Source organism: Glycine max, chromosome 13, assembly GCF_000004515.6.
Source record: "Glycine max cultivar Williams 82 chromosome 13, Glycine_max_v4.0, whole genome shotgun sequence".
Lineage (NCBI taxonomy): Eukaryota > Viridiplantae > Streptophyta > Magnoliopsida > Fabales > Fabaceae > Glycine > Glycine max.
The window spans coordinates 31,553,833-31,566,992 of record NC_038249.2 but is presented as its reverse complement, the minus strand read 5'-3'; the positions used below and the strand labels follow the sequence as shown (position 1 = coordinate 31,566,992).

Genomic DNA, 13,160 nt, shown 5'->3' with positions numbered 1-13,160 from the left:
CATTTTTTATTCCTATAATTTAGAATTTTCATTTTCATCCCTGTAAATTTTATTTTCATTTTTGTAAAATATATTTATCTTGTTTTCATCCTTAAAGTACTTTAAATAAAACTTTTTTTTATTGTTCAAAGTAATTTTTTTACTATTCAAAGAATTATCTAAAACTCTTTAAAGAACGAAAAAAATATATTTTACAAGCATTAAAACGGAAAAAATTACAGGAATGAAAATGAAAAAAGTGATAAATTACAAGAAAAAAAAATGTATTTAAGCCAAAATGAATTTTATCATGTGCAATTAGGATGGCAAAAAAAATCATACATGCCCATATCTGCGAGTAAAACCCACAACAAATTGGATTTAGATAACTAAATGTACTCACGGATGTCAGATAACCTTGTCTCGAACCAACATTTTCATCGTTTAAATCAAGCTTCTCATCGGCAAGGCACTTTGCATGCGAGTCCTATTCCTACTTTTGTAGTTGCCATTTCAATGAATCCTTATTTTCTAGTATTGAGAAATAACAATGGTAGCTATGTCTGAAACTAGAAACAGGGTAGCTCTAGAAAATCATAAATATTAAATAGTCACTAATCAATAGTAGCAATTCAATTCCATTGTTTTAAATTCTCTGAAATGAGGTTTGTTTTTGAATTTTTACCAACTTGTTCTGGAAACACAAGACAAAATTTCACCAAGGCATACTATCAGCTTTTGCTCTGCAGGTATGTCTTTCTACTCGTCTGTTACGCATCCACTAGAAGCAGGTGTCACATTTTTAATATACTGGATGCAGAAAAACAATACATGATTAAAAACACTTGTACGAAAAAATTACCAACAAAAAAATGTAAATTATATTTCATTATATAAAAGGTGCCGATGTTGCCCATTTTAATTTAGAGTTAGAATACAAATACACTTTTGGTCCTCTAATTAAAAATTAAAAAATCCCAATATTTTTCAGTTTATACTTAAGTCCTTCATGTTGTTTCAATCACACCCATGCTTCGAAGGTTCTTTGGATTTTTTGTGAATTTAATTGTGTTTGACCACAGCAACACCAACTTAGAACTTCTAAGAATCTATATTAAAGTCTAAAAGACCAAGGACAAATCCACCCATAACATAGAGAACTAAATTGTAAAAGTTAAAAATAGGAGGACCAAAGAAGTATGGAAGAAAATGTAACGAGAACTCCATAAAATTATTATGTATACTTTTTTTTTCTTCATGAGTTTCAAGATATGTACCTTGTACAGAGCTCCTCGGTTAGCTTTGTATGGAGGAGCAGTCCACTTTTTCCTGCGTGCTTCCATCTCCTCATCTGATACCAAAACATCAATTCTCCTATTCTTGATGTCAACATTGATTACGTCTCCATTTTGAATCAAGCCAATTGGACCACCTTCCTATAAAATCAATCAAGCTAGTAAAATTAATATTGGTTCGTTATTATAAAAAGCTATTATCAAGATTTTTTTTTATCTTGAAGGGTAAATAATTGAATAAGTTCCAGAAGAAATAGAAATTAAAATCATGTAAAGTCAACACCTCTTCATCATGTAAAGCCTTACATTAGTTTCCTAAAGCATTCTACCTTTGTAGTTCTGATTATAAACATCATCACAAGTAAACTTGCACATAATTACAGTAAAGCATTATAACATTATCTTCAACATTTACATAGTATACTACTGTTACACCCACTACCATAAAATAGCTTGAACGTTGAAACTAAAGTCCAATTGCAAAGAATGGAGTTTAATACCAAAAAGAAGGCCTAAATGGTCTTAGAAGTATAAGATTTTCCAAATACACAAACATTTCAATTACTTCCTCTGAATGAATTTCAAAAGTGTGGATAATAATTCCAAAACCTTCCAAAGCCACTTCTCTGATCCTTTGAGAATGAAGTACTGCACTATATACCATCATTGACATTGCTTAGAAAATATTTCTTTCTCACTCCAGGGTCTTCAGTTTCATCACAATCCATTTCCCTTGATCATTTGACATTTAGTTCACATTATTAACACTTCTGCTAAGAATCTCAAGAAGACGGTCATTTTGGACACTCTAGGTTATTAGAGAAGAACCAAATTCCAAACCAGGTGGTTCTCATAACACAGATATGAACAGTACTTCATGAGCTAAAGAAAGTTACACACACAACATATTACTGGTAGTAAACATACCTTTACTAAAAAGTAATAATTAAGTGTAGGAACTAATTAAGTCAAGTATTTGATCCAATATATTACAGATAACAGTTCATACAAGATGCATCTTTTTTTTTAATCTTATTATAGCAGTAGCAAAATAATTAGAGTATGTAATTCACCTGTGCTTCAGGACATATATGGCCAACCACAAATCCATGTGAACCTCCTGAAAATCTTCCATCAGTCAATAATGCAACTTCCTGCAGTATCAAAAGACAATATGCTTGAAATGCCATCCAGCATAGGTTCATTATTATGATTCATAAAGCTTGAAAAAGACATTTTCAGTTTCTACAAATAATCTACAATAATAATGACCAAAGAATATCTACACATGCATTTTGGCTAAATAAAACTTTAAAAACTCTACAGGTCAGTTAGCTCGGTCCACAGTCATGATGGACAGATCACAACTACAAACTAAGTAAATAGAATAAAAAAGATGAAAGACAGACCTTTCCAAGACATGCACCCATTATTGCACTTGTTGGTGTTAACATCTCAGCATAGCTTCATTATTATGCTTGAGAAATGCCATCCAGCATAGGTTCATTATTATGATTCATAAAGCTTGAAAAAGGCATTTTCAGTTTCTACAAATAATCTACAATAATAATGACCGAAGAATATCTACACATGCATTTTGGCTAAATAAAATTTTAAAAACTCTACAGGTTAGTTATCTCGGTCCATAGTCATGATGGACAGATCACAACTACAAACTAAGTAAATAGAATAAAAAAGACAAAACAGACCTTTCCAAGACCTGCACCCATTATTGCACTTGTTGGTGTTAACATCTCAGGCATTCCCGGACCACCCTTGGGTCCCTCTCCCCTGATTACAACCACTTTCCCCTGAAAAAATGAAAATACAAAAGAAATCATATTTCCATTTTAGCCATCACCTACTGTGGTTATATCTGTGTCAAACCAAACAAATACTACAGCAAAATTGTGAAAGAGCAACCATTTCAACCAAATTGGTAATCTGTATAGTTACAAACAAACATTTGGTGCAACAAGTACCAGAATCAGAACAAAAGCAAATCACTGAGACTCTAACAGCTAACATATAATGTAAGTAATAGACTTAGTTATTCTTGTTAAAAAAAAAAAAAAAGACTTATGTGTTTATGCTGCTCAACTAAAAATTCCAATTCAGAAAAACATCACAAAATGCTATTACTCTAAAATCATCATTCATTTTAAAAAGAGAAAATTTGTAGTCTATTGAGTAAACCACAGTGTACATTTGGGCAAGCATCTGAAAAAATTATTTTTTATGATTTTGATTTGTGAAATTGATTTTGGTTAAAATAAAGTTCGAACTTTGAAGTAAAGTAATTTATGTTTTTGAAATTTTTATTTCAAAAGGAAGCTTGGAGAAAAAATCGGTATAAAATTCTCAATCCAACAGAAAAGGCTACACTTTTTTTTACTTTTAGTCAAATGTTTTTTATGAGCAAAAGCAAATTTGGCTTGAACAACCAAACATCATTCCCATCCTCCCCCTGCCCCCCAAAAAAACTACATTTTCTTCCTTTGAATGTGAAACAACATTTCAACTCACCATTTTCCAGAAATACTATTAGGAGATCTAAGTTATGTTGTGTATCCAAGTTAAGTTTCACAACAGGGTTCAGTTATACTGATATTTTCAAAATTTGATAATTTTATGCTACCCACTGTAGGAATAATGTTTAGGAATTTTATTTAGTTATTTTAGGTGATTTTACATATAATAAAATTAACATATACTAATGGCTTTAAGAAAGTCCTAGAAGATTTCTTACTTTCCAGTCAAATATGCTATGGACAAAACGAGATAAAACTCAACTCACAAATATTATCTCAAAGAATTTTCATTCAGCTCTCCAAAATTCCAAAGTTGTTGCTTTGCCCAGTGGTTTCTAGGTTATTTTGCTACAAAAATACCTACCCCTCAACAGTGTCATGCTTCATTAAGACTGATTAATTTAGATCTAATAATCTGAATTTGAAATAGGTTGACAAGCATATATGAACTAGTAAAACTTTTGAATATTGTAATTCTTGATACTTCATTCAAACAACAATCTTGAGTCTCTAGACAACCCTGCAGCCAGAACTGTCCCTATATGATTCTAGTTCTAGGAAAAATAGAAAGAAATACCTTAAAACTCGAAGGATCCTCTGAAATGGCAGCAATCATTGCCTCCTCTCCTTCAAAGACAAGTGCAGGACCTGTTGAATAATCCTTGTATTAATAAATTGTGATATTGGAAAATATAATTTGGGCAAAGAAACTTTTTTTAGATATTCAAGAAAACAGAGCAAGAAAGTTCACCAGAGAAGTACAGCCCTTCTTTTCCAGTAATTTTAGCAACGGAACCCTGTGGTGCAAGGTTTCCATATAATATTTGAATGTGAGCCGTCTTCTTGATGGGATTTTCTACTGGCCTTATTATTTCCTGAATCATGCATCAGTGCATCACAGAAAAATTATAATTTTGTCAAGAGATCAATTTATTATAATATGATAAATTTGAACAGAAACAACATCATACTCATACCTGCCCGTTGGACAGAGGAGGGACAAGTTCTGCATTTTCAGCTAGGGTTTTTCCAGTGACTGGAGAAGAGGTATATGTATGTTAGAGATAAGTATATCTTGCGGAAATTAACCTTCTGTTTTTAACAATCTACACACAAAGGCATGTAAACATACCAGTCATACAGTCACCATCTAAAAAGCCTTGCTCAAGAAGGTAGCGGATAACTGCAGGAGTCCCTCCAATCTACCAAAGAAAGGGGAAAAGAATAGGAAATTTAAGCAAGAATAATAATGACAGAAGAGTATAAACATTATATGATTTGGAGTTATTGATAAGTGAAGCAGTGTTCAATTAGTTAACAAAAGCATTAAATGCATACCTTGTGAACATCTTCCATGACATATTTCCCACTAGGCTTAAGATCTGCAATAAAAGGAACCTCATCGCTAACCTTCTGAAAATCATCAAGAGTCAAATCAATGCCAACAGACCTGCCAAAATCATTACACTTGAGGTTTCATCTCAGGGTTATTGTATATAAATAGGATCTCTGGCATCAAACTTCACTCACTTGGCAATAGCAATTAAATGTAACACAGCATTAGTAGATCCACCAAGTGCCATAACTATAACCATTGCATTACGTAGTGATTTACGAGTGATGATATCTCGGGGCTTCAAGTCCATTTTCAGTAACTCAAGAAGATATTTCCCAGCTAAACGACACTCATCCAACTTTAGTGGATCCTCAGCAGGTGTAGATGAGCTACAGAAACAGCAAATAAAGGTAAGCACATTACAAGAGAGAGAGAGAGAGAGAGAGAGAGAGAGAGAGAGAGAGAGAGAACCTACACAAAACTTACCTATAGGGAAGAGACATTCCCATAGCTTCTATTGCAGAAGCCATGGTATTGGCTGTATACATTCCACCACAGGCTCCAGCCCCAGGGCATGAGTTGCGAATAACATTTTGTCTTTGGTCATCATTAATTGATCCACTCACATATTCTCCATAGCACTACAGGATAACCAGAAATAAACGAAACATGATGAACTAGAGTTGCATTAGCTTAACAGTACAAATCCAACTTATTTTGCTCAGTGAAAACAATTTTATATATAGTATTTCCAACATGAACAATAACTTCTTTTTCCATTTAAAAAAGAAAAACTCTATTTCAGAAGGAAGAGGATAAATAACACAGAGGATAGACCATCCTCCTAGACAATGTAAAAATCTCTCTTACAACGTCTCCAAAAACTAATAATAAAGGAAAACTTCTAGGAAGTGTAAAGTGTTTAGAGAGCTTTTTTAAGTTTTATATTCACTTTTTATTCCTTTTCAATTTTTCAGTCGTCCAAAGAGGATTTCTTACACTCGGTTATATTCATTTGCCTTCTCTTGAAAAAAAAATAGCTTAACAGAATCTACCTATTATGTTTAAATGAGTGCAAAAGGAAAGAAGAAATAATCAATAATCAATTAACTACACACAACAAAAAGATGGGATAAGATTCAAAAGACATCGATTTCACATACCTGAAAGGCAGACACTATGTCAAACGTGTTACCCTCAAAATGACCAGGCTGAAAAAAAACGATAATCAAAATTAGAACGAAGACGCGAAACAACACCTGAATTAAAACCACGCAGATAAAAAGGGGGGGAGGGGGGATGAATATTCCTACGCCACTTTCTCTTTCATCTCCTTTTTCACTTCATTTTCTTCTTATCTCTAGACATAACTCATCACATCTATTCCTTTCTCTCTCATCCATATCTCACTTCTTTCTATATCTCTCCAATTTCCGCCTCCTTATACCCCAAAATGGGGTGTACTGCATACTACATTTTCCAAAAAGAAAAATGTCATTTCCAATAAGGAAATAAACTACCAGTAGCCTATAATCACTGATTAACTGCAAAACTGGTTCATGAGTAGCACTCGCACATTCAGCTCACAGTAAATTATTAATAATTAAAAAAATCAAAATTCAAGTGAATTTACTTTTATAGTCCCGCCATAAACCATAATGCTAGGTCTGTTGAGCCTCCCCATGGCAATGATAGTACCTGGCATCTGTAAAAGCGTAAGACACACAAAAAATCACACACAGCACAACCAAACATCGAACACATGGAGCGCAAAGAAAAGAGGGTCACGGAAGCGCGGGTGATACATTTTTGTCACAGCCGGGGATGGAAATATTGCCATCGTACCACTGCGCTGCCATGACGGTCTCGATGCTGTCGGCAATGAGGTCCCTGGACTGGAGGCTGTAGCACATGCCACGGGTGCCCATGGAGATGGCGTCGCTGACGCCAACGGTGTTGAAGCGGAAGGGAACCATGCCAGCAGCAGCAACGCCGTCACGCACGGCCTCGGAGAGGTGGAGGAGGTGCATGTTGCAGGTGTTGCCCTCGTACCAGACCGAGGAGACGCCGACCTGGGGCTTGGCCATGTCGTCCTCGGAGAGACCGACGCCGTAGAGCACGGCCTGGGAGGCGCCCTGCGATTTGGGCTCGGTGATGCGGGAGCTGTACTTGTTCAGCTTCACCGTCTCCGTGGGGGTTTCCACGGCGATGGAGGCGCGAACGGAGAGAGAAGCATGACCAGAATTGGATCTGATAGAGTGTGGTGAAGTGGGGATAAGGGAATGGGTGGGGTTGAAGAGTGTGGACTGCATTCTGAGTGTGCAGAGAAGAGAGCCGCAACAACTCTAGATGGAAAAAGGGTTTACAGCCTGGGTTTAGTCATTTCTATGGGATGTTTCTTTCTCCTTTTATCCTTTCAAAATTTCACTGCCTAAAGATCACGTGTATTTTTATTTTCTAATTTTTTTTAACAATTTTTTAATTAATATCCTTTCAACATTGAGCAAGGAAAAAACAATTAAAAAATATTTATTCTGAAAAACATAAAAAAAAGAAGTCTTTAATAGCATAATTTAAACATCTCCTAAAAATATTTTTTTTAAATTAATATCCTAACAACAATGTTATCGCTTATATTTTTTAAAGGCAAACCACTAATCCTGAACAAGTCACTTAAAATCATGTAGATGTAGAGTACCCTAATTATATAACTAGGATTAGGTGTTTGTTAAAACTAATTTATAACTTAGCTAAAAGCTTTATTATGAATTTAGCTCAAATTCGCCAATCCGTTGTGGCCCTTTGTTTTAACGGGTCGTTCGAGTTTTTCAATCGGTTAATCTACTTGGGCTCATTCCCTTTTCACTAGCCAAAAAATGGATTGAGGATAATGTTTGCTGGGCAAGCCAACCTGCAAACCCATTTTATATATATATATATAATGTTTATTTTTTTTATCTAAATAAATTATTAATCAAAATTTAAGGTAATATATTAAAATTTCTTATAAGTATTTATTATTTATTATTTTAAAATAAATGAATTAAAATATGTTTTTTATTTTGTTTTTTGGTTTTAGGCAAACCAACCTGCCAATCTACCAAACCGAGCATAAACAAGACAAATTTAAATTTTCAACTCATTTTTATTATGCAGGATGGGATATGAGACAGATTGGCCAATTTTACCAATTCTACTCTCAATTGAAGGACAATAAGTAGTTTGCGATTAAAAAAAAAAAGTTATTAGTGAGCTCATGGGATTTTCTTGAGGGGATTAGTTCATGGGTTAAAGTCAAGTTTTTTTTTCTTTACAAAAGTCAAGTTATTTATATGAATAAATAGCTAATTTAATCATTGAGGAGTTATCACTTTAATCTCTAAAAATAATGAACATATCCTCAATGAACCGGTGGTCTGCTTCACATGTAGGTTACTTACCCAAGGTTCCTTAGGAGTTAGAACATAATAGAAATGGATACCCTGCGTGCTACATGAATAATAAATATTTAAGGAACCTGATGCTAATTGGATATTCCTCACTGTTTTTATTTGTTAGATACTTGAATTAGATTAGCACTTTGGTTACTTGACACATAATAATACTGTATTATTGCTGCTGGGTTTTTTTTTTTTTTGAAATTATCATTAAAAAATATACTAAAAGAACCTATCTCAAGATTTTCTTTTTCAAAATAAACCTAATTCAAATGATATCATTTGAAAGACTTTAGATATCTGTCTGTTAATTCCTAGGGTTTGGACGACACAAATGACCATGCCTTTTGCCATTTTCCAGTACAGAAAACCATTGGTCTTGAGGTAGACATAGTGTCTGAACTCTCCTTATTCATGAATTGCATTCTGGTAGAAATCTAGTCTGAAAGGTGCACCTGAAGATATATATAGACATCATTTTTTTTATCAGCAAAATATATATGTATATATTAACAGGATAAGGTACAAGTGATACCTATCAAATTACGAATTACAAATTACAGAGTTCATATTTATGAGCCTCAGTTTGGTCCTATCAAAAATTCAATTACTGAAAATAATGTTATTTCTCATATTCCAAGTACACCAAATCACTGCAGTCCACACAATCCTCCATTTACTTATCTCTGTTTTATACAATAAGCAGATTGGATATTGATGGAAATTATCTACGAGCAAATTTGTAGAGACATTAGAGTAGTTAAACCATCTGAAGCAATTATTCCAAATCTGTCTCATTTCCTCACATTGCACAAACACATGATCCATCGTCTCCATATGTTTAAGACAGAACACACAGCAACTAGCCTGTAGAACCACATTCCTTCTTGCTAAATTGATTCTACACGGTAGTCTATCAAGGAGACCTCTCCAAAGCAGGAACTGCACCTACGGTGGAACATCAATATTCCACACCATTTGTTTGGGAACCCCCTACGCATGTCTTGAAGTACATTGTAAGATTGGCCTTAGGTAAAATATGTATACCCAGATTGGTTACTCACCACTGAGTATTCACTGCTGCATGCTAATTAGCTGGCTCTTCCAATAAGCAAAATTTGTTAAATACAATGGAAAATCTCTAAAGCTTAATAGTTTTATCAGCATTTAGTATAAGCTAGAACACAAATTCAACTTGGGAGCTGGCTCTTGATTTTAAGCATAAATAGGTTTCATTTGGAAAAATGATACTTGCACCTATGGATTGAGGTCAAGGAGGTTGAAGAAATAGAGACGAAAAACAAAAGAAGAGGAAGAGATTATTAAACAAAGAGTAAAAGATTTGATAGCTAGGTAATATAGCATGTGTTTTGATATTCACCAATTAATTATATATTCACGTTTCACGTCAAATTTACAAACATAAAAACTGGTCTTAGTAGCTGCAATCTTGATGTGCTTTTTGGTGCTATATGAGTTACTAAACACACAATTAATATAATAGAAAGAGCAAAAATAGAGAATATTAAGAAAGAGAAATATATAAAAAAAAATGAGATATAAAAAGATAAAGAAACTAAAGTGAATGAAAATACAATGGAACTTGTGATTGTGAACAGGAAAACGTGAACAATACTAATCCGAGGTAGATTTTGTGTGTTTTACAAGTTACACGTTTCTCAGCAGAAAATGATATAAATGAGTATTCAAATATCTGTTCATTGCATATACAGAACCTTTGTTTTATGGATTGAAAAAAGTCATGAAAAGCAAATGTTATAAAAACTTTGTTCTTCCTTAAGTATTGGATCAGAAGATGTAAAACACCACAAATAGGCGAGGGCAAACCTTCAACTTCTCCTAAAATTAAAGTAATATTGGAAATACTGAATGATTTAGATATAATTTCAGAACAATTTCTCTTGCGAGCAAAGTCAGACAACATGATCATATTTACTAAAGCATTTTCATATAAGTTCTTTTAAATTACAGCAAAGCAGTATAGAACTTATAGCACATATATAGACGCGTATATATCTTGAATATACAAGTTTATAAGAACACAAGTGCGGTGTGTTAGAAAATTTGTAAACCAAATTGGGAGTTTCTATTTCCACTCACCATTATTACTAATTCACTCCCCCTTGTAATTATTTTCCCCAACACACCCTGGTACTAAAAAATTATCTTGGGATGTAATTTTGCACTCCCCTTTCATAATTCTTCCGCCTCTTCATGCTGAAGAAGAAAATAAGGGATTTGATGAGATGTGCGTCTTTGAAGTTGGGGTTTGGAGGAAAATTGGGCTTGATAATTCAGGAAAAAAGAGTGTGCGAGAAACAAGGGTGTTGGAATTTGAATGTCAATTGCAGTTGGAGTTTGAAATTATTGCCACTTTCTCTAAGGGAATAACCGTAATCACCTTGCTGTGTTGTCATTTCCGCCGCAGGCCCACTCATGCTTATGCTCTTTTTTATCAGCAAAAAATGGGAATTGCATTAAATGGCACAAGTTGCGCCTAAATCATGTAGAGTTGGTTACACTAGGTATTTGAAAAAATCCACAAAACCAGAGACATAACCCTTCCTAAAAGCAATACATTGTTGATTAAGAACCATGTCATCATAAGTACGTACAACACAAAAATGGTTCATTGTATGTTTTTCATTTTGGTGTTTGAAGTGATTTTTTTATGGTGCGATTTGAAATTATGAGGATTAAAGGATCGTGTATGGAGTTCCATTTTTTTTATTGGTTTTAGTTTTCAAATTGGGGAAACTGCTCCATCACTACTGGTCGAAGAGGCTGAACTGCTGAGAAATTATAGAGAGGGGAGTGCAAAAACATTAATTTTTGAAACTGGGGTACTTTGGGAAATAGAATTACAAAGGGGAGTGGAAATAGCAACTCCCACCAAATTTTGTGGACTATTAAAATGTTTGGGTTGCAGACAGAAATTGTCCAAAGTGGGTTGAGCTTCAATCACAACCCATCCTTGGGTTCCAATACAAAACTTCACAAAAACAAGGTGGGGTTGCTATTGGCACCCATCGTTGCTATTTAAACTACTCAAGGCATTGGTATTATTACTATTAATTTTAACGAAAATGCCCCCTTACAACGGAAACAAGTTGCCATACACAATGGAGAAAAAATTTCCACTATGTATTGGAGAAAATTTTAATTGAGTGATTTGGTAGTTATTCTTTTTTCGAAAAAAAAGAAGTTTATATATACATCTGGGCCTTTCTTCCCAGAGAGGGTTGGTCTACTACAACAACCCATACTTGTGCTCCAAATACAAATTTCACATCAACAAAAATACAAAAAATACGGGCATTTTTTCTTGCACCCTATAAAACTGAAGCCCACACTTCCTTTTATTACGTAAAAGATAGTCCAGAAATATAGAATAATATTCCGGATTACCTTTTCCATATTGAAAGGAGGTATTATTTGAGCTTTCTGAGGTGCAGGAAGCTTCAGTCTTTAACATGATAACGTGTTAAATTAGTTCGTGCGCATATAATTTAGTTCATTGTGAATGTGTCAACTTCATGTTAAATAATTAGTCTTTTCAACGTAAATTTGACCAAATTTGAGGACTAAATTCGTGTGAAGTTGACAAGATAAGTGACTGAGCTTATAGATAAAGACCGAATTGTCATGAAGTTAATATATCCGAGACTAAATTGTATAAACGCGTATTTTTAGACGACAAATAAAGATCAACACAGGTTGCGATTTATATACTCTAAAGATGGAGAGTTAGAACAAAATTACACGTGCAATTATGCAAATATAACTTTATACATTAAAAATGAAGAAAAGGATAAAAATGAGAAGGTAAAAAATAGTCTATATTTGTATCTCATATTTGAATGTTGCAAATGATATATGCAGATTCGTTTGATTAATGAATGACGATTTTTTGGTACTCCCTCTTAAAGTGTTTTTTTTTTATAGATAGATAGATAGGAATAAAAAGAAGTATAGAATTTTTTCCCCACTTGTTTAAATGATTGGAAGATAAATTGAAAATAAATAAATAAATTATATTAATCACCAAAAATAAAAAATATTATTATATTATTTTTTAGCATAAAATTACTCTTTTAAAAAAAGTTATAAAGTTATTTAGTTTTGTAAGAAACTAAAACAAAAAAAAAAAGAAGAATTTTCCCCTCCAAATTCATATCGGTTTGGAGAGGAAATTTTTTCTTAAGGTCTAAACAAAATCTTTTTCTTTCTTATTTTTCCTCCCAAATAAATAATAAAATTTAATATATTTTTTTCCTCATTTACGGAATTATTAATTAAAAGAAGGAGCTTGGCTATTGGGAGTTTTGGGAAAATTCAAAATGTACGACCCTCTCCACCTAGAAACTTATGGTCTTAATTAAAAGTCATTGATATAAATTGTTTTTGTCCAGGGAGCTAGGCAGGCCCATCAATTTTTGGGTCCACACAACAACAATAAAAAGCGATCCGTCCAGATGGAAAATGCTAACCACAACAATTGTTCTTATAAACTATCCAAATCTCTGAATCTTAACAATTTAATTCTCTTAAAAAACAATTT

At 33.4% G+C, this 13,160-nt stretch overlaps 1 protein-coding gene across 1 annotated transcript; it reads right to left on the bottom strand.

The window, feature by feature from the left end:
* Window positions 1-738: 738 nt before the first annotated feature.
* Window positions 739-7,453, bottom strand: LOC100806689 (putative dihydroxy-acid dehydratase, mitochondrial-like). Its single transcript, NM_001289215.1, is given in 14 exon segments — window positions 739-789; window positions 1,257-1,415; window positions 2,348-2,428; window positions 2,984-3,085; window positions 4,383-4,453; window positions 4,557-4,680; window positions 4,783-4,841; window positions 4,938-5,007; window positions 5,144-5,255; window positions 5,336-5,530; window positions 5,628-5,782; window positions 6,305-6,352; window positions 6,775-6,846; window positions 6,947-7,453. Coding segments are annotated over 14 exon segments (1,806 nt in total).
* Window positions 7,454-13,160: the final 5,707 nt, after the last annotated feature.